General features: G+C 40.2%; 1 protein-coding gene across 1 annotated transcript in view; it reads left to right on the forward strand.

Annotated features, from left to right (window-relative positions):
• Window positions 1-6,362, forward strand: part of LOC124594812 (CTP synthase) — an 85,585-nt gene extending 79,223 nt beyond the window's left edge. Inside the window, exon 14 of the mRNA XM_047133253.1 lies at window positions 6,310-6,362. Within this exon, the coding sequence (XP_046989209.1) occupies window positions 6,310-6,347 (38 nt within the window). The 3' untranslated portion in view covers window positions 6,348-6,362. The remainder of the gene's footprint in view (window positions 1-6,309) is intronic.
• Window positions 6,363-23,195: the final 16,833 nt, after the last annotated feature.

The following is a 23,195-nucleotide window of genomic DNA, read 5'->3' on the forward strand; positions in this document are numbered from 1 at the left end:
ACTGTGACACATTTAACTTTTGGCCAACACCTTCTTCAGAAATGAAAACTTGCACACATTCACACAAGCAAACACACAACACACACACAACTGCTATCTCCAGCAGCTTCGGAATGTCTGTCTGCAACTCAACATGTCATCTTTACGATGATTAGCAATCTATCCTTTTCCTACTAGTGTTGTCCGCAGATCGTGGTCTAGTGGCTAGCATTGCCGCCTCTGGATCACAGGGTCCTGGGTTCGATTCCCAGCTGGGTTGAGGATTTTCTCCACCCGGGCACTTGGTGTTTGTGTTGTCATCATTATTTCATCCTCATCATCATTTGTGACAGTAGCTTGATTGGATTGTGTAAAAAAAGTGGACTGTGTTAAAATTGGTACTTCGTATGGGCGCTGATAACCGCGCAGTTTATGGGACTTGGTTCGGGCGCTGATGACCGTGCAGTTTAGTGCCCCCCTCCCTCCCTCCCCCCCTCCCTCCCCCCCTCCGAACCCATCATCATCATCGTACTAGTGTTCATTTTATTATTGCTTTGTCAAGATTTAGTGCCACTTGTCGGAGGTAATATTCTACTAGCTGGGCAATTGTTTGAAGTACCATACACATTATCTTATGAAATATGTGTAAGAAGGCTGCATAGGTACACAAAACATAGAACCAAGTGGGAGTGATATCATATGCAAGTATAGCACAAACTGGGAATTAGCTTGAACTTCTTGTTGGGAAACAGAACTAATACCCAACTTTTTTGTTTTTTGCCTGCATTATTTGGTTTTCATCTCTTCGTAATAATTGTTCTTGCCCACTTGGAAAGTTCATGTATACCTTTATCTGTTTTGACTATGTGCCATTTATGTTATTTTAAATAAATGATAATGAAATATTTGTTAGAAATTATAACTTAGTTGGAGTAGAAGGGAAGCGATGTGATAAATGTATATTTTCTGCTGTGAAACAAGTTGTTGTGTATGTTAATGTGAATGTAAAATTATGTGGTCTGTGTAAAGTAACAAAAATGCACAAAAGTTCATACTGAAATCCTCCTCTTAGTGATCTTATTTTGTACAATGCCTGTATTTACTTTATAATAATAATTAGAAATGACAGTTGCTTGTGAGAGTCAAGTTGTGTGTCACATGAGCTGTAGAAAGAGAAAAATAATGGCCAGCTGATAATACAGATGATGAAAGTTATGTGGCAGAAGACATGGATAAGTATGCAGCTACTCATTGCTCTCAATTTTAAGCAAGTAATTGGGTTGGAGCTGTGCACTGTGTTGCTAAAAATTCTTAGACGACTGGAATTCCACGTTATCTGTGTCTAGATATGTATTGTATAGTCTTCTAGAATTTCATTTGTCTGAACTTTGTATATTTGTTTGCCATAATTTTCATAACTTTTTATGGTTGTTTTGAGACAGTACAGGGTTTGTAAACACAAATTTTAGCATGGTAGGTGGTATGTAGATATCATGGATCATTGTTACAATTATCATTGTTACAAATACAACATAAAATTATTCTTTTGTGTACCAATTAGGATATCATGTAAAAAATTTTAGTGGCATGAAACTGTTTGATTCTCTGTACCATGAAGTATAGAATGAATCATGGTCTTCAGTGAGAGCCCAAATTGCTGCAAATTTATTTTGATGGAATTTTTCCTCATGTGCACTATGCATTGTCATACCACTTGGTGTTACTGGTGTTAATGTAGATTTGCCATCAATGAAGACCCTGTTTTCTTCTTTCATCACCCTCCATTTGTAATTTCTTGCAGTCACCACTTTTTCTTTTTTTCCCTCAGATGCACATCCACACTGCACCCCTTCGCTGCAAATTTGGTTTGATACATTCATTACACATGGTCAGTTTTTTTCTGTTAAGTTTCTTTTGAATAAGGTCACAATTTTTCTCCTAAATATCTAAGAAGACATTCTTCAGAAGACATTCTCGTTGTGGTCGAAATAGACCTTACATAATTTTCAGCAGTTTGCTTTTACTCATTGTCTTTGTACCACACTGCATAGGTTGTGTGTATGGTACCTACTTATTTGTGCAATTAATAGTAAAAATTTGGATCATATTTAATCCATAAAGCAAGATTTTCTGTGTTTTTAAACAAATTATAAGAAAATTCCATGTCAGAAAGTAAAGTTCTGCATCTTTTGGTTTGCAGATACTGTTCCTGAAAGTGAATTATGTAGTAAAACATACACATTGTGAATTCTGTGATTGTAAGTCACTGGCATTACAATAATCCACTCCTTTAATCATATGGATATACCTCAGCACAAAATATTTTGCTGTGGATAAAACAGCAAAAGAGAGAGCGTGAAATTAAATTCTGATAAAATAATTAATCTGTGACAAAATGTGTACATGTTCCAGTGCACAAACTTCAATACATTACCAAAGGATTTAGCCGGATCCTTGTATGTCCACAATGTGTCTATGTTTTAGTGTGAGTGATTATTAAACAAAGGACTGTATTGAATAAAGAATATTTATTGAATAAAATATACTTCCTACATTTAAGATGTCTGGACTATTGTGTTAAAATATGAAATAGCCATTTGTGCATGAAATGTTACTACTTTTCCATTTGTGGGTCAGTTCTTTCCATTCCATGTACAGAAGCAACTTGAAATAAAACAATTTTATTATAAATCTTATTGGGTATATGTCAGTCTCATAAACTGAATTATTTTTTCCTCTTGTCCGGTTGTGAAAGAGCCTTGCTCCTGTTGCCACTGTTTTTGTAACATGCTGTTCAGAAGGATGGTGTTGCTGATAAACATTCCTGATGTAAGGTGAAATTGAAGTCAATTCTGGCAGAATTTGCACCGTATATTTGTTCTGAATCTGTATGCGTGTGATACTGTGTGCTGCCTAATATTTTCCAAAAAAGTGGATTTTTCTGGGCTTTTACCCCAGGTTCTATTGGTGATAGAAAGACAGCCTGTGGGCTGGGGACCATTTGTATACCCAACAGAGGGATTGTTTTATTGTAACTGTCATGCAGTACAAGGTCAAAGTTTGAATATTACACACTTCCTCCTGTTTAGGCAAATGGTACAATTCGATTGGTTTCTTCGCATTACATGTGGTATATGACTTGCCTTAAGGGGCTTACGGAGGCACCATTTAGTTCAAACCTGAAATACAAGGCTTTCAGGTACCAAAACTGAGCTACGAATTCCAAGATGGCTAGGCACAGCCAATGGCTAAAATTTTTAGAGTACGTTCCTAAGATCCCGATCTTGAAAAGCTATGAAAATTTTCTAGCTGTTTTTATCCATTTCTGAGGTAAAGAGGTTGTGTTACCATACTTGATCACATAAAAGACACCCATAATATCCAATCTGAGGTGAAAACGAAGTTTATAAGTCACGTAGCATGGAGAAATATGCTGTAAAGTGTCTCCCTTATCATTGGAAGGGTTCCGAGACCCCCGTGTTGTATTACTGTAACACAAGCAAAATTTTTGTATGTGTAAAATCTGTTGAGAGGTATAAAATTAGTTTTGCTTTATTTCAACTTTCTGTAAAAAAAACTGTCAGAATCTTACTGTCCCATAAAGTTTGTTTCATATGAGCGACATGCCCTGCTGTAGCAAGGAAAAGAAGGGAACCAGCAGAAAAATGCTCTTATCAGAGCACAAAAAAGACTAATATGCTCCTGTTTTAAAAGACTCTTGACTGAAAAGTCTGGTATCAGCTGCCCCAGTCTACCTTCCTCAGCACATTTAAAATTTTTCCCAAAAATTTTGGCTTAACAGTGCTAGGAAAAGAATGGGGACAGTGCCAGTGGGAGAGGAATAAAGAGAAGGAGAAAGTGAAAATGGGTGAGAGCTGGTGATAATGAGAGACAGTCTATGACATCAATAGTGAGGAAGAGAGAGATAGTGACAGTGAGAAGAGACGAGAGTAGTAGTAGTAGTAGTAGTAGTAGTAGTAGTAGTAGTACATAATGGAGACTGTGGTTGTTAGTAATGAAACAGTGACAGTTAAGAGGCACAAAGAGGTAATAACTATGAGTGAGGCTGAATGAATGAGTGGATGAAAGTGGGCAACTGGGAGTGGATGGGTTGGAGCAGACTTGCAGTGAGGAATTAGTGGGTGTGTTAGTGGATTACAGTTGTAGCAGCTTGGCGATTGAGATGTGAGTTGCATGTTAAAAAGGATGTGAATATGTTCACATGACAAAAATTCTTGGGAAAATTTTTAAGTGTTGATAAAAGTTGAATGAGGCAGCTGCCATCTGTCTTAAGTCTTGTTTATGCTCCAGTAGAAGCATTTTTCCTCTTGTCTGTGTCCCACTTTATTGTTTTCGTCCTTTCATTACTGAGATTTAGTTATTTTTTTCCAATCTAAGTGAGGAACTGGCAGTGCTTGAATAAGATGGGTATCTTAAGGAATTCGCTGGTGAACTCTTGTGTGTGCACATGCACACCCGCACACGCACGTGATTATGATAGCCTGCTGTAAAACACTGAAAATAAATCTCACCTCGGTGGCCACAAATTGCAACATAGTCGCAGCAATTCTTTCGAATGATCCAAAAAGATATTTATGTATTTATTTCAGTTACAGTTCACAGAAGCTTTAATACATTACCAAGGTGGTGGTTCTTCTAGAATACCTGGAATTCTCAGGGAGTTACATTTTACATGGAAAAATCTCCAGGAATTTCAGGAACGTCTTAAAATCGCATACTCTGTGCTTTAACCTACAATCGGACTTTAATTTGAGTCTTATAAACCACAAATTTTAAAACACTTAATATATCAAAGTGTATTAATTACATGAATATTTTCACATATAAATTTACCAACAAACACTTTCTGCCTGTGCCCATTTATGCAAATGGACAGTTTGTTGCTGGTCATTCCCACATAGAAAGTATAGCCACATGTGAAAGCACCCACGTGATTTACCAACTGACCTGCCTACACTGTGAAGCTTTCTATGTGGGAATGACCAGCAACAAACTGTCCATTCGCATGAATGGACACAGGCAGACAGTGTTTGTTGGTAATTAAGATCACCCTGTGGCTAAACATGCCTTGGTGAACGGCCAGCCCATCTTGGCACAGTGTTACACCGTCCGGGTTATCTGGATACTTCCCACTAACACCAACCTGTCAGAACTCCGGAGAGGGGAACTTGCCTTTCAGTATATCATCTCTTCTCATTACCCGCCAGGCCTCAACCTCCGCTAATTTCAAGTTGCCGCCACTCATTCCTCCCCTGTCATTCAACAACAACTTTGCCTTTGTACTTCCACATCGACTGACATCTCTGCCCAAACTCTTTGCCTTTACAAATGTCTGTGTGTGTGTGTGTGTGTGTGTGTGTGCGTGCGTGCGTGCGTGCGTGCGTGCGCGCGCGCGAGTGTATACCTGTCCTTTTTTCCCCCTAAGGTAAGTCTTTCTGCTCCCGGGATTGGAATGACTCCTTACCCCTCCCTTAAAACCCACATCCTTTCATCTTTCCCTCTCCTTCCCTCTTTCCTGATGAAGCAACCGTTGGTTGCGAAAGCTTGAATTTTGTGTGTATGTTTGTGTTTGTTTGTGTGTCTATCAACCTGCCAGCGCTTTCGTTTGGTAAGTCACCTCATCTTTGTTTCTAGATATATTCTTATTTAATTGGATAGATAAAAAATCTTCTCACCAAGCGATGGAGGCAGAACGCACACAGAAAAGACGGTTGTAATTGGCAAGCTTTTGGAGCCATTGGCTCCTCCTTCAGGCAGAAGAGTTGAAGGGGAAGGAAGAGGGGTGAAGGAAAAGGGGTAGATTTCAGGAAAGTCACCCAGAACTGCGTTTCAGGGAAGACTTACCGTACAGGATGAGAAGGAAAGACTGACTGTTGGGGACTGCATCGGGTGAGATTTGAAAACCTTGCTTGCCAGTTATGGGTGTAGTCTGCCGCCGCTTGGTGTGTAGATTTTTTTGTCTAGCCAATTAAATAATTTTGTCAATAATTGATTACTTTCGTCGTTATATTAGCCCATGTGGCCATCATTCCTTGTTGTGTAACCCTCTTGTCAGTGTGTGTCATCGGTCTTGTTCAAACTGTCATCTGTTTTCTACCTTATGTCGCAATCCATTTGTTTATTTACCTCTATCACAAAGATTAATCACCACTTTACACCTTTTATTACCATCTCTTACGTCACTTTGATTGCCAAGCTAAGTAGTTTACATTTTTTCTTATGACTTTTGCTCTCTGTTTACCCAGTTAATACAATTTCATCTGTTTTCCAGACTTTCATAATCAATTTTTTACTTTTTTTCTTTTCCAGTCATTTTTTTGTATCATGTAGAAGAGGACGACCTATGACCACCTGGCTCCAAAATGTACACCACACAATGACGAGAATGGACGCAGAAGAAGAGGACACACAAGATCAAAACACCTGGAGGAATATTTTGAAAATATAGTTTAAGGATGTTTATTGTTTGTATTGTAATTTCCAAGTAAATTATTATGTTGGAGATAAGACTCTGTAATGAGGAAAAGCTCAAAATAATAATAATAATAATAATAATAATAAAAGATTGCCCACTCATTACCTCTTGCTAACAATTTTTGTACAAATTTTTCTGAGTTTTTTCCTTGCTTTTTTTCCATTTTTCTATCTCTTCCGCCCTGTATTTATTTATTTATTTTTTTTTACCACTCTCATGATTTCTAACTCTCCAAACTGTCTTCTCTTGCCATGATGAATCCCATCTCATATTACATCCATTCTTTTCGAAAACATGCCTTTTGCACTATCAAAACTAAGGTCCCACATTCTGTTTCTTGAAACCTACTTGTCTCTTGGAGTTACTCCAAAAGGCCCATTTGAAAGTCCCTGTTTCTGGATGGAATCCTACCGTACATCAGGCTCTTTTACAGTTCCAAATACAGCACTCTCTTGCACTTACCCCGCTAATCTGTGATCTATATGCCCCATCAGCCAAGTTCCACTCTACAAGACTTCTCTCCTTATACAAAATCCTGCAGTTGTTTGCCCCTCATATGTCCTTGAATGATATCATCCACGAAGCCAACTTCAAACTGCAACAACATGCCAGACTTCACCTCAAAAAGCTATCCCACCTTCTCCTAAACTACGTGCACACTGGTGTTTCCCTTCCTGTCCCTCTACAGCTCCCTGAACAGCCACACCATCAACCACCACTCCTCTCCTACAAATCAAGCTTGGCCAACCTTCTTAACATCCCACAGGCTTAACCACTACCTCCCAGACCAAGAATAACCCATAATTGCAAGAACCAGTCACAACAGTACAGTGTCATTAATCTCTCATCTCAGGCACTCACCCCTCCTGAATTATCCATTTTGTCTAAGGGCCCCACTTTCAGCCCTAAACCTGTGTTTGATCATGCTGCTTTGGTGAGGGACCCACTTTCCTTCACATGTAATATCCATTGGAAATATCAATTTGCAATCCAATCCCCAAAACCTGTCCAACAGCAAACCTGGCATTGAACCCTGCCTTGAACAGCTCAGACCATGACTCCAACTTTGATCCACCACCACTACTTCAGAATCATCCTTTCAAGCCTTCCAAGAATTTCTCACATCCAGCATTGCTTCACAACCCTTCCTCACGTCCCGACAACAGGACCCGAACCTGTCCTCTGCAGAACTCCAGGCTCTATGATCCTTAAAAGCTGATGACACCATCATTATCTTTCCAGCAGACAAAGGATCTATCAGTATACTACCTGACCGAAAGGAGTATGATAGTGAAAGTCTACGCCAGCTGTCTGATACCTCTACCTACAGCATCTGCCATCAAGATCCCATCCCTGTGATTCAAACTGACCTGCAGTCCCTCCTTAAAACCTCAGGCCCCTCTCAAGGACTAACACCTAAATCCATAGAACTTCTCACCCCACCCAAACCATGCACCCCCACCTTTTACCTTCTTTTTTAGATCCTTAGATCCACAAACACAATCATCCAGGCCATCCTATAGATGCTGGCTTCAAAGCACCCACTGAACGTATATCTGCCTTAGTTGATCAACACCTGCAATCCGTAGTATGAAGACTCCGGTACTACATCAAAGATATCAACCATTTCCTAGACCGTCTGAAATTTGTGCCTGTCCCACTCCCACCACACACATTGTTTGTCACCATTGATGCCACCTCCCTCTGCCGACCGGTGTGGCCGAGCGGTTCTAGGTGCTACAGTCTGGAACCGTGCAACTGCTACGGTCGCAGGTTCGAATCCTGCCTTGGGTATGGATGTGTGTGGTGTCTTTAGGTTAGTTAGGTTTAAGTAGTTCTAAGTTCTAGGGGACTGATGACCTCAGAAGTTAAGTCCCATAGTGCTCAGAGCCATTTTGAACCACCTCCCTCTATATCATCATCCCCCACGTACATGGTCTGTCTGCTGCTAAACATTTTCGCAGTCAGTGCCCACCTGATTCCAAACCTACGGCATCCTTCCTACTCACCTTAATCGACTTTATACTTACCAACAACTATTTCACCTTTGAGGGGCAGACATACAAACAGATCAGGGGTATGCCAACCTTTTCATGGGTCACTTGGAGGGGCATTTCTGGGGTACGTAAGTCTTCAGCTCTGGGTTTGGTTTAGATACATTGATGACATCTTCACCATATGGGCTCAGGGTGAGGCTGATGTAGTAAAATTCCTGGAATCTCTGAATACCTTCTCCCAATTAAATTTCACATGGTCCTATTCCGAATCCAATGCCACTTGATGCTGATCTCATCCTCACCGAAGGCCAGCTACACACTTCCGCCCACATTAAACCTACCAACAAACAACAGTATTTACATTTTATCTGTTGCCATCCTTTCCATGTCAAACATTCCCTCCCATACAGCCTTGGCATCCGAGGCAGACGTATTTGTTCAGATGCAGACTCTTTATGGTAATATGCCACCATTCTCACCTCAGCCTTCAATGCATGTAATTACCCCACCAGCCTAGTTAAAAAAGCAGATTTCGTGGGCCATCACATCCAATCCTAGTACTGCTGATTCCTCCAATAAACAACTTTGGGGCACACCACTTGTCACTCGGTGTTATCTTAGTCTGGAACATGTTAATCGGCTACTTCAACAGGGCCGCGACTTTCGAAAATCATGTTCTGTATGACGGTACTGGGCACTACCTACTGTAATTGAACAGTTTGGCTTGAGCCTCCACGTGATATGACATGAAAATATTTATATTTGTTACACTCAGCTTAATTGAGTGGCCCAGAAATGTGGCTGGTCTCAATGTTTGGTTACTTTTTTCGTCATAGGGTGCCAACTCTTACGTTGTAAACTCAGGTTTTAAGCTGAAATAAAATATAACAGAACAATGCAGGAAGGTATCATGGTGAAATTTAAAATATTGAGTGACTCTGTAATTTGTACAAGTAGTTTATTTTTCTTCAATATATTCACTAAACACTTAAAATGCAGAATAACTGATGCTATAACACTTCACTATAAAATTCAGATGTTGTGATCACGGCACTCGACAGTCTGTTTACAAAATACACTCTTGTCTGCTGTCCTAAACTACTATATTGTGCTCCACTTGATCGATTTTAAACATCGCTACGTACATACTTCTCCCTGAACGTGGCTACGAAACCCAATACTACACCAGACGGGCGGCACGTCTAGCTCTTAGCCTCTCTCAAACTCAACTCCCCCGTCATTAAAGATGGCCAAGCTATGCACCCTTGAAACAACTGCCTAACTCAAAACAATGTTCGACAAAAAGAATTACGAATATTCTAAAACTAAACACAAAAAAACATTGGAAAATTTCCGGGCAATAACAGTTTAAGGTCCAGTTTTCTGTATCTGCCACCTTTTTTTCACAAATAATGTTCTTGTGGCGTGCTATTGCTTTTCCCGGATTTTTGATACTTAACATAAACAAACAAACAAAAATACATACTTAATTACTCATCTACCTCTTTAAACTTTAGAATGCTTCTGCTAGTGTCGTCTCTCTAAATTTATTTGTGACCAAAAACACAGTTTCTCTCTGTCGAATCCCATATTCCAACATCTTATTCAAAAATGGTACATATTCAGCTAAATCTTCTATGTTTGCTTGATGCAGCTCTACTAGCTGCATCCGTAAACACTTTGTTCGTATTAATCGGCCAAAGCATTGCCGAGATATTATCTTTTGAATTTTCATAAATTTACAGTTTTTAAGATGACAATAACTTTTAAACTATTATGTATTTTTGTGGTACTTATAGACAGTTTAGTTTTACATATTTTTCTGTCCAGAATGCCAGCTTGCACCTCCGTGTCACACTCAGTTCTATTTTTATCAATTTTTCTATGGAATATAAATTCCTCCAAACGTGAAAACACGGCCATATGTGCTCAGGTTTTTCCAAGGCCACATAAACGCTAGCCGCACGCCATGGCCCCGTAGCAACCGTCAGCCACGTACTCTGCTGTGGGAAACTGCCGTTCTAATCTCCTGTCACAGCTTGTATGCTCAAAGCTGAAATGAGATCCAGTTTTCACCCCCGTCACTTAGCTTTTCACTCTTAACTCACGCATGGTGTTTAAGCAGTAATCTCTCTCTGCATATAATCCTGTCCTCCACCTTTAAGCTCTCAGGTTTTCAAATCTCATCCGATGCAGTCCCCAACAGTCAGTCTTTCCTTCTCATCCTGTACGGTAAGTCTCCCCTGACCCGCAGTTCTGTGTTACTTTACCAAAATCTACCCCTTTTCCTAGACCTCTCCAGTCCTTTTCTTTCACCCCTCTTCCTTCCCCTTCACCTCTTCTGCCTGAAGAAGGAGCGACTGGCTCCGAAAGCTTGGCAATTACAACCGTCTTTTATGTGTGTGTTCTGCTGCCGTTTGATCAGTAGATTTTTTATCTATCCAATTAAATAATTTTTTCAAGTACACTTTCTGTTAATCTATAGTCAGGTTATGTGAAATTGGTTCGCTCAGTGATGAGCCAAATAAGCTGTGTCAAATTTAAGTATCATATGCACAGTTGTGATAGACATGAAGATAGACTATGAAGAAACACATCAGAGTGCTGTGCAGCAATGACTGACATCTCTGTGGTATGGCATGCTAGGTGTTGCTATTGCACAGCAGTTCACATGACTTTTATATTAACAGTTTGTTTGATAAACAAATGAACGAAATAGTTGTAGTTGGAGTTAACTTAATATAGGTGTCCTCTTCAGAGTGCTAGGATACTATATTATAATTATAAAGAGAAGGGAAGCTGTATTTAATGCTGGCAAACCCAACCCTGCTTCGCAATTGCTAAATACGTATTAGAATTGGATGTACATTGTAATCTCCTTCTCCCCCTCTTTCTTTCCATCTCCTCCTATTCCGCCTCTCTGCCCATCTTGTCCTTCCTCCTCTCTCTCTGATCTCCAGCTTCTTGTATTGTTATTGCATACAAACCCTCGATTGAGAATTGAAGTCCACTTTTTTAAGTGAGTAAATTGGTTGGGATCACTGGTATAGATGATGTAAGAAACACTTCTCCAGCTACTGGATGTATGAGGATAGTAGCTTCAATGACGGTATTTCACATTGTCTTAATCTGTGAAAGAGTAGTATTACAAGGTTTCGGACAATTCAGATTCTGTAGTAGTATTCTAATGATAAGCCAATAATTCATCAATACAGCTTTTCTGTTTTTTGTTAAAACCAACTGCAAGGAAGAAAACAAAAAACAAAACATGGTTGTGTATCACATTTCTGATTACTCCTTGGCCATTGGCAAGTGTTACGACAGCCAGTGGGCCACTGGTTACACCCCTTATAAACTGCACCGAAACGTATTGGCACAGGTACATTTTGTGGTTGTAGGTTAAACGAAACATATATTTCAGAACAGAACGCAGACACGTGCCACCTTACATTACATAGGTTACTAATATGTCGAAATCACCTGTCCGTAAAGTAACATACAGTGTTATGAAAATAAACATCGCTCTTGTGCATACAAAAAAGTCTCGGCACACGCGTATGAATCGGACAGTGTGTTCATTTTCTTAATTGATGTTCACCTCCTAATAGCTATTGTGCATCCCTTTAGCATCTATAACAGTACGTAAACACCTAGGAATGCTTTGTATTAAATTCCGGGTGATATCAGGGGTAATTTTCAACCATTCCTCTAGGAGCACTTTCTCCAGGTTGTTTTTACCGGATGGACTCCTTTTTCTGACTTGCATGTCAAGATGAGCCCACAGGTTCTCAATGGGGTTCAAATCAGGGCTCCGAGGTTGTGTTAGACCCCTTCTGGGGGCATTGTACAGTAACCACTCCCGGGTTTTCATGGCGGTATGTTTTGGGTCGTTGTCTAGCTGGAAATGAAACACCCCAGTAAGACCCAATGTCTGTGCACTAGCATGTAAATTACCTTGCAACACATCGATGTATCTTGTATGATCCATTGTACTGTGGATTACAGCTAGATTTCCAACACCGGACGCTGCCATACAGCCCCAGACCATGCTATTGCCCCCACTGTGTTTGACTGTGGGATGCATGTGTTTGATGTTGAGGTGCGTATTCGGTTTGCGCCAAACAAATTGAACTTTGACTCGTTGCTAAATATCACAGTGTTCCAAAAATCCATCAGCTTGCTGATGTAGTCCTTGGCAAACAGCAGGCATTTCTGCCAGTTAATTTCCAATATGTATGGCTTTTTCCTGGGAGAACTTCCATGCATGTCAGCCTCATTCAACACATTTTGTATAGTTTGAACACTGTCTTGTTGAACATTGTCTGAGCAACCTCAGCAATAGTTGCTGCACTTGTAGCAGGTTCCTTCCGAGCAAATGCGATGATACGGCGACGCTCTTGGGTTGTAAGCACTTTTGGACGTCCAGGACGACACTTATTTACTGTTGTTCCAGTCTCTCTATATTTATGAATGATGGCTCGTGCCGAGGTGTAGCTAACAGACACCTCTGCTCCTATTTGTCAATAGCTTCTCCCTTGTAAATGGAGCAATACCACTCTCTCACGCAACGCCACTGAATGTTCCTTCTACTTCGGCCCCATTCTGACCACTAACGCGCAACACAGCAACATACTAGCGACTAGGCCATCAACAACATGCGGTGTCTATTGCGTCAGCAGATGGCGTTCCGGTACCTGAAAACCCATCAATATACTGAGAAGCCACACTCTGTGCCAACACTTGTTGTGTGCAGAGGAGATACATGTTTGCCCTTAACACTGCATTTCTTTGTTAATGGTAGGCACTGTGGGCAGAATTGTAATGTCTGGTATGTGAGTAGCCTGTACATGTGCGGTATACCGAAAGGTGCGGCGTTTGTAACCAGCAACGATAAATAGGCACGTGTGCCAATACTTTTTGGTGCGATTGTATATACTACCTGTCGGCTGTGTCATCACTGGTGCGCGCAGCATCGCAGTATATGGGCATACGTTGACTCATTGTTCAATGCTCCTGGTTCCACTGTACAATCGCTGCATCCCATGCCTTGCTGAGCTGCAGGCCACAGTTTCCATTTGGGGTGTTATCGGTGATTTTTATTTTAATGGCTTCAAGAACACCTCAGCGGCATTAACAGTAACATCTATTTTACAGTGGAGGTAGAAAAAGACCATGCATTGCCCTTCCTCGACGTCCTTGTCCACCACAAATGAAATGGATGACTTGGCATCAGTTTCTATACAGAACCCACCCACAATGACCTGTCATTGCACACCATCAGTCATCATCACCCAGCACAGAAGGGCACTGTTTTACAAACATTGGTGCATTGTGCAAGAATGATATCAGACATTTATAATCTGCCCCATGAGCTGAGCCACCTATGCGATGTCTTCAGGAACAATGGCCATAACATCAATCAAATAAATGGGAGTGATTTCAAGCAAGGTTCACAATAAGATCACCAATGGGGAGCAGGGATAAAAAAGTACTTTTTTGCTATTCTGTGGCCCCATTCTGGGCAAAATAAGCTGCCTGCTGAAATGACACAAGATCAAATTAATCTTCAGGCTTCCGACAAAGATCCGTCAATTACTGAGACCAGTTAAAGACCCAGCAGGTCTCAGAACACCTGGGGACTGTAAGATACCTTGCAAGTGTAGCCAGTCATCGTTGGACAATCAATACGCACTGTGGAACAATGTAGGAAGGAACATGCGAGGTTTTATGGTCTAGACTACCCTGATAAATCTGCTTTAGCTGACCATGCTTTAGAAAACAGACACTGGATAAAATATTCATTGTGGTTCACGGATTGTGTAATTAAAGAAGCCATTGAAGTAAGAATCACGTTTAACACCCTAAATAACTCAGCATGGTATGAAATCCAGCAGTCACGTGGTTGAAGTGTGTACATTAAATGGTGAGTCAACATATGCCCACATGCAGCGATGTCGCAGACACCAGTGATGTGATAGCCGGCAGGTAGTTTATATAAGGGGTGTACCAGCAGCCTAGTGGCAGTCATACCACTTGACAATAACCAAGGAGTGCTTGGCTGAAAGCTCGTGTAATTTTAGTCACTTGACACAGATGGAAACCCAAGAAATTTTTATTCAATGTTACTGCTGCAAGACTCTGCATTAATACAATTTATCTGATCATTTAAATGTCCTAATAATCACTGTCCAAACTGACTGTCGCTAAGGAAAATAAACTGCACATTTTCACTGTACAGCACAGTATTTTCTTTCTCACCATTGGTTTTAACAGAAAACCTGTACATTGGTGTTTAAAAAAATTATATTCTACAGCTATCTGAATGTGTGTTAGAGTATAATGTAAAACTGTGAGGTATGAGATGATACTCAAAAGTTCCCGTAATATATGTTTAGCTGGTGAAATGTAGTTAGTACGATGAAACACCGCCAGGTGATACTTCATACATTTTTTGTGAGGTAGTGCCTGAAGCAGCTTTGTGCTAGGTGCTCACATTTAGTTTTTATGTACATTTCCCCAGTGTTGCCTGTTGCATGTTTTGCAAAATTGAGTATGGCGGGTGTGTGCGTAAACTTCCATTTCAGACTTTGAAAAACCATTACAGAAACACATGTCATACTGAAGCAGGCATTTGGGGAAGATGCCTTAGATCACAGTCAAAAGTACAGTTGTTTTAAACATTTGCAAGGTAACAGAACACTGTTTGAAGGTGATAACCATTCAGGAAGGCAGCCAACTGGCATTACTCCTGAAAATGACACTGCTGTTGGGGGTACGGTGCAGGAAGTTCATAGGCAAGCCATCTGGGACATATGCAGTATTGTGGGCTGTCTTATGGGATGTGTTGGAGGGTTCTGTCAGACAAAAGTGGCGCATGAGCAATTGGTTCTTCCGTCATGAGAGTGCGAGGTTGCAAACTGCATTGGTTGCCAAGGAGTTCCTGGTGAAAAACAAAATGACAGTTGTTCCTAATCCGCAATATCATGCAACCTGGCACTGAGTGACTTTTTCTTTATTCTCTAGAATGAAATCCTAGTTAAAAGGCAGAAGAGTTCACACAACTGAGGAGATTCAAACAGAATCACAAGTGTTACCAAACAAGCTGATAAAAAATGCATTTCAATGTTCGTTGAATAGTCGTTGAGGAGATGCTGTTGGTAGCCCTTGCTTCATGTGGGTGGTCAGTTGCTCAGCAGTGCACATCTATTTGCCCTTAAACATCTCTGCAGCCATCGTTTATCCCTGTCATCTGTTGTTTTTGGTGCAGCACAGTTGCCTCAGGGCTGGTTTTGTGTAGTGTCATTTTTCATGTACGGTGTACGAGGGTGGTTTGAAAAGTTCTCAGAAGCACCATGAGAGGTCAGCACTAGCACAATGAGTTGTTTATGTGGTATTCATTGGACTGTTGCCTGTAAACATGTGTCACGTCAGTGCTCTTGGAAGAGAGCTGTGGCGGTGACATGGTTCTGTTATTGTTCTTACAAAGTGATCTGCGAAGACGGAAAGAAATCGAGATTCGAGCAGTGATTAAGTACTCCCAAAGGAAAGGTATGAAAGCAAAGGACGTTCATGCCGAATCCCAGACTACAGTGGGGGACTCTGCTCCTCCATATTCAACTGTTACCAAATGGACAAATGAATTTAAATTTGGTCGGGAGAGCTTACATGATGATCCGCACAGTGGTCGGCCAAGAAGTATCACTACTCCAGAAATCATTGCAAAATACACAAAATGGTCATGGAGGATTGCCAATTGAAAGTGCGTGAAATTGCTCACACTTGCCAAATGTCATCTGAAATGGTATATCACATTTTAACTGAAGAATTAGAAATGAAAAAATTATCAGCAAGATGAGTGCCATGACTTGTGAGGCTGTGTCAAAATTGCATGAGAATGGACATATCGGGACAATGTTTGGTCCATTTTAGGAGACACAAAGAAGATTTTTTTGTGTCGGTTTGTGACCACAGACGAAACGTGGGTGCACTAATATACCCCAGAGACAAAACAACAATCAAAGCAGTGGAAAAATGCTGATTCTCCGCCACCAAAGAATGCAAAGACAATTCCTTCGGCGGGAAAGGTCATGATATCAGTGTTGTGGGATGCGAAGGGGAGTCTGTTTGTAGATTATCTCCACACTGGGCAAACAATTACTGGAGAATACTATGCTAACCTCCTGGACAAATTGCAACAAAAGATACGTGAAAAAAGGCCAGATTTACCAAGGAAGAAAGTCGTCTTCCATCAAAACAATGCGCACCCACACACGTGCCATCGCCATGGCAAAATTACGTGAACTATGGTATGAACTGTTGACACACCCTCCTTATTCACCTGATATGTCTCTGCCGGACTTCCATCTCTTCTCAAAACTGAAAATTTTTTTTGGTGGATGGATTCACTTCAAATGCAGAATTGATAGCCGGAGTTGACAACTATTTTGCAGGCCTGGAGGAAACTCATTTTTGGGATGGGATGAAGGCACTGGAACATTGTTGGACCAAGTGCATTAATCTACAAGGAGACTACATTGAAAAATAAAATAAAGTTTCAGTGATGTAAGTACCTTTTTTCTATTCTGTTATGAGAACTTTACAAGCCACCCTCGTATTTTAACCGTGGCATCATGGGAACGCTTCCACCCTTGGCCTGAAAACCAATGGTCATACCCCTCTGGACATCGAATAAATCACATTATGCCGACGACTGCACTGGTCTCTGTGTCTTTTTTTTTTTTTCCTTTTATTGTCATTTTATTCCCCTCGGCTCACATGGCCCGGGGTGCGGGCTGTTGGCGGTTACAAGTCATCGTTCTTCAGCGATGTGAGAGTAAAAATTTTAAAAATCTTATAAAATTGGACACGGCAATTGGCAAAATAAGTGTTTGGCATAATAAAAAGACAGGTGATCAGTTGCGTAATTTCAATTATAAAAAGCAGATTTTTTGATTAATTAAAATGACACACTTGGTGTGGCAAATCAATGTTTCACAAAATGTAAAAGACAGAGGGACAGTTCCATAAGTTAAAAAGGTAAAAAGCCAGTGTGTTGACTTATTAAGATAGAGACATAGCTGAGTGAAGTGATGAGTGGGGCTAGACTGCCAGGGAGAGGGGTAGTGTGTAAGAGAGTGTTTGAGTGGGCAGATGTTTGGAGGAGGGATCTGGGAGTGTGAAGAGTGACGCTGTTCTGGGCCAAACCTTAGGACGTAGGTGGAGAGAAGAGGAAAGGAAGGAAGCCCTGGCTGGGGGAGGTGGTGTGGGTTCTGTCAGATTTGGCAGGATGGGTATACCGTATATCAGGGTAGATTTCATGGTTGTGTAAAGGAAGGTGATTAAAGTTTTGCTGGGAGGGGATGTGGACAGTGTGGAGGTGTAACAATGGGGAAATGTGGTGTTATGGTTGCAGCAGAGTACCAGTAGTGAGCAGGGGGGAAACTAGAAGGTGGGTAGTGTTGAATTTTCACGTAACGTAGAATATTCAGAGGTGTTCAAAATGGAGGATTAGGGAGGGAAATTTTATAACTTGGTAGTGGGTGCATTTGGGGAATGGTGAGCAGATCCAAAAGGCTAGGCAGAGTGCATGGCATCTGAGGATCTGTAGGGCATGATAGAAGAATGGAGGAGCAGAAGTCCATGTCATATTTGTGTAGCAGAGGATGGGTTGGATCAAGTGTGGAGAACAGTGAAAGGATCCAGCCTCCATGATTGGCCAGTTAGTTGTTTTAGTAATTTTAGAGTATTGTGAGCTTTCTGTTGAATGGTTAGTACATGGGGTTCCATGTTAGTTGGCAATTGGGTTTTAGTCTGAGGTATTTTAGTGCGTTAGTTAACTGGATAGGAGAGCTGTAAATGATAAGGTGAAAGTCGTGCATATGGAAGTTGCTGGTGGTTCAGCCTATCATTATTATTAGTAGAGTTGATTTTGAGGAGTCAAAAATCTTAGCAATAATCCACGCGCTTTCAAATTGAAACTGAAGAGTTTCCTCATGGGTCACTCCTCCTATTCTGTCGAGGAGTTCCTTGAAAAATTAAGCTGATTCTTATTGTATTGTTGATTGCGTTTACTTAAACTTATGGAGGGACTTTTTTCAGCTTAATAAACATTTATTTTTATCTGCTATTACTTTTATTATGTAATTTCATGTACTGACACGTTCCATGACCTCAAAGATTTGCTCCTCAGTTTGGTCCTACGTAAATTGACGTGTAAATAAATAATAATAAAGTTGCACCAGGAGGGCAACCGATTGAGATGAAGCTGGAGGGATCGGTGGGATTCCTGGGTGTTAGGGTAGAGAACAAGCAGCAGGGTGTCATCGGGATACTTTTTCCGTGTTCTCCTGTCAAGTTTTATACATCCTTCACTGATAGTGCCTGTGAGTGCTGTCTGTGAGTGGTTATTGTAAGTTGATGTTTAACATAGGTGATGGTCACATTAATGTGACTGGGCCCTGCATATCATTGGAGGACCAGAAATTCAGGACTGCATAATATTTCAGATCCTTTGGGACTGTAATGAATGATTATTATTTTTAATCTTACTTGAAGCTACAAAATTCTGTGAATTGTATTATTTTGACATGTCTCATAACATTTTGACATCGGTAGACCCTACTAAAGCCCTTGCTGTCCAGCGCTCACACCACCATATCATCATAATGATGTAATGAATGACAACAGGTGTTGATGTTGGTGAATCACTTATTATTAATGACTGAATGACACTTATAAATCAAAATATGCATGTTTGCCATTCAGCGACAAGATTCATGTGCCAGAAGCTTACCCGTCAATTCTTTATGAAGTGCTGTTATCTCTCGGGGATGAGCGTGCCATTAGGCACTCTTTGATGGGCAGCTTGCTGTCTTTTGTTCCACAAGCACAAAATAATAACTCCAAAAGGGCAGCACTCTCCAATGACTTGCTTGAATGTAGTGGCCGAGCATACTAGCTGCTGAAGTAATATTAATTCTTTTCAAGTAACAAAGGCACTGATACAGTATAACAGGCAACACAAGTAAAATGCTCATGTCATTGCATCTTTCAACCAGCTATTCTATCCAAAAACAGAGCTTGTAAGTGTGTGCCTGAAAATCACAATCATATAAACTGTAAATGCATTGGAAAAAAAGGACAAAATATACTGTGTCTGCTGACGCAAGGAACAAGCAGAACAAATAAAAGAAAATATTCTAGGTAAAAAAACATGAATACACTGTTTGCCACTCAGTAAAGAATAGGGTTGCCGACTTTTTTACAGAGAAAATAAAAGACAGAGGAGGAAGCCTACAAAATAAACACTATGCGTTTTCTACAAAAAACAGTAGGAATATATTTAAAATATGCATACATGTTTTATTTGATATTATTGCTTGTATTTATTTACATACTTCACTTCTTTTTGCAAAGAGTCATTCAATTTTTCAAATGTAAAGAATTCTTTACAATTAAAATTGAAATTCACTGCTACCTTCAGTTCTGCCTTTATGCGATCAGTGGTACATTCATTGCACACCTCTGTCCATTTACTGTTCAGTAGAGAAAAAATTCTTTCTGCTTCAGCATTTGAACCAGGAAGTCTAACATATCCAACTACTTTTAACAAATTGGGAACCTGAAATTTTTGGCTCTCAGTATACAGAAAACATCAACAAACCTTCTGTTTGCATTGCCTTCCATGGATAATCATTACTTCAATATATCCTTTTCTTACAACATTCTTCATACAATCTTCATCTACGACATCCAACTGAACTGAGTCAGTTATTTCTTGAAAGTGCTTAAATTTTAGATCGAAATGTAGACAAAGAGGCACGCCTAGCATTGGTAACTGGTCTTCAAATGTGGGATTCTTGACCAAATGCTCACTTCTCCAACTTAGCATAATGTCGTCCTTCCTTCTTCTTGTTTTGGGGTTGGCCAGCAGAGCACAGTACTAGCATAAGTGCTGTTGGCAGTATACTTGTTCACAACAGGACCAGAGATTATAGGGAAAAACCATGGCATATCAGGTGAGATAAATTATTTTAACTACCATCACAGAAGGTAGAAAAATATGGGATGAATTCGAAATAACAAGGGACACAGTATCTGACAATAAATAAATAAATAAATGGGGTTTCCAGAGTAAAACGAGCAACCCCAGTAATGGACGTGTTTTACAGATTAGTTACTTAAAAATCCACTGTGGTGTGCAAATAGTGTACTCCTTCAATGATTGCCAGCTTCCAGCATAAGGATGACAGGTGTCTTCTCTTACCATGACCAGTGCACCAGAGTGCCCATTCTTGACCTGTGCTGCAGATGATGTTGGTAGTCAGATGACCAGTGCCACCAAAATATCTGGAGCCCTTGCTACAGCAGTTCCCACTTTTTGAGCAAGCTCTGTGTGACTGAAGAATATTTCTGATTGCGGTTCCCAGCGCCGGCTTTAGGGTGGGGCGACTCGGGCGGTCGCCCAGGGCGCCGGGGCCCAAGGGGCGCCACGTACTAAACGCATGTAAAAAAAAAAATTACAATTTACAATCACTCATTTCGCGAAACTAAAATATTATTCAGTCTCATTCAACATACGTCGCTAATCTCACGAATGCGCGATGAATTCGGGGTAGCAGAAGAGAAATCATACTGAATGCAATCTTCGTATTGTCTGCAACCATCCATGTTTGACGCGGGCTAGCACGGGCTCTACCAAAGCGCCTCTCTTATTTGTTTCAAGAACTGCAACAAGTTTGATTTAATTAATACGAATGTATTTATATCGAATATTTGTGACTTAATGACTCATGTACATTAATTAATAGATCTTGCAATGCGTGCACTGCATTCATAGAGAATTCTCCCCTAACTTACTGAAATAATACAGCGGCACACAATGTTTGTTAGACTGCATATGTTGGCAGCGCTACGATTTGCACCCGCACGTCAGTAATTGTCAGTAAGAGCCGGAGGCAGCGGTCATGTTTTCGTGGCTGAATAATTGTGAGTGAAACGAGTGTCGTGACTGTGTCAACATTTTAATTTTCTGGTAGGTGCGAAAAACATTTTTATCTTTCAGTTCAGGTTTTTTCTAGTTACGTCTACTGATAGGTGAATTTCTTTATTTGTTATAGATCGAATATTGTGGTCGCGAAATAGAGCAGTGTCCAAGCAATAATTTGTCAAATTATTAAATCATGCCAGAAGAGAAGGAAATGATTAAAAAAAAGCTTTCTGGTTCAGAAAATCGGAAAAGAAAAGCTGAAAAAGAAAAAGTTCTTGAAGAAACTAAAAAGCACATGAATATTTATAAGTACCTTAAAGGAAATTCTAAGGCAAATACTTCAGATATTGAATCAAAAGTCCATGTATCAGTAAATATTTCTTCAGACTGTGAACAATTATACACAAAAAATATACAATCACCTATTGAAGGTGATCAAATTGACCAGCGCAGTACATCTTTGCATGAATCCTCTGATATTTCTCCAAGTCAAAATCAACGCATGACATCTGTGGTCGATGGAAGTATCAACGTTCTTGCAATAAAAGAATACAATGTTTCTGATGTAGGTACGTGGCCAAAAGTACTTAATACTAGAGATATAGATCGCATTATAATATGTGGACCCTCACAAGTATGTCTAAATAACTTTCCAAAAGATGAAAATGGGCGTCATTTCTCTTCAACTCATTACACAAGAAAACTATCAAACGAAGAAACTATCAGACGACGGTGGCTAGTTTATTCTGTATCAAACGACAGTGTCTTTTGCTTTTGTTGTCGACTGTTTGATTTAAAGTCAACTACTAATTTGACTACCACTGTGGGTTTCAGAAATTGGAAACATTTAAGTAAAGCTCTGAAACTGCGTGAAAATAGGTCCTAACCACAAAAAAGCATTTACTCAATGGACTGAAGCTTAAATCAGGTTTAAAGCTGGATTAACTATTGACAAGGAAGAACAAAAGCTAATTCTAAAGAAAGTTTACGATGGAGCAATGTGCTTCAAAGATTGATGCACATTACTTTGTATTTGGCTGAAAATAATATGGCATTCAGAGGGTTATCAGATAAATTATTTACCACAAATAATGGAAAATTCTTAGGTCTTGTACAGTTATTGGCAAAGTTTGATCCAATCATGGAAGAGCACGTCAGACTGGCATTGAATGGTGATTTGGCTGACCATTATTGTGGCAAAAATGTACAAAATGAATTAATAGAACTCATGGCATCACACGTTATGTCTACAATCGTATCCCGCATAAAGGGTTCAAAGTATTATGCAATCATAGCTGACTGTACTCCAGATATAAGCCACAAAGAACAACTTTCGATAACTTTAAGATGCGCCGACATAACAGAGGATGGCGTAAGTGTAAAAGAACATTTCATCTCATTTCTGCAAATAGATGATACAACCGGTGAAGGCCTCACAGGAAGCATTTTAAAAACATTGAGTGATCTTGACCTTAACATTAATGACTGCAGAGGACAGGGCTACGACAACGGCGCGAACATGAAGGGGGAAAATAAAGGCGTCCAGAACAGAATTAAGAGGTTAAATCCACTAGCTTTTTTTGTGCCATGTGGATGCCATAGTTATAATTTGGTATTGTGTGATGCGGCAAAATCATCAGTAAAATCCGTGACACTGTTCGGAATGTTACAAAAAATGTTTACTCTATTTGCTGGATCGGTAAATAGATGGAAAATTTTGACCGACCATTTGAAG

This window comes from Schistocerca americana, chromosome 2 (genome assembly GCF_021461395.2).
Source record: "Schistocerca americana isolate TAMUIC-IGC-003095 chromosome 2, iqSchAmer2.1, whole genome shotgun sequence".
Lineage (NCBI taxonomy): Eukaryota > Metazoa > Arthropoda > Insecta > Orthoptera > Acrididae > Schistocerca > Schistocerca americana.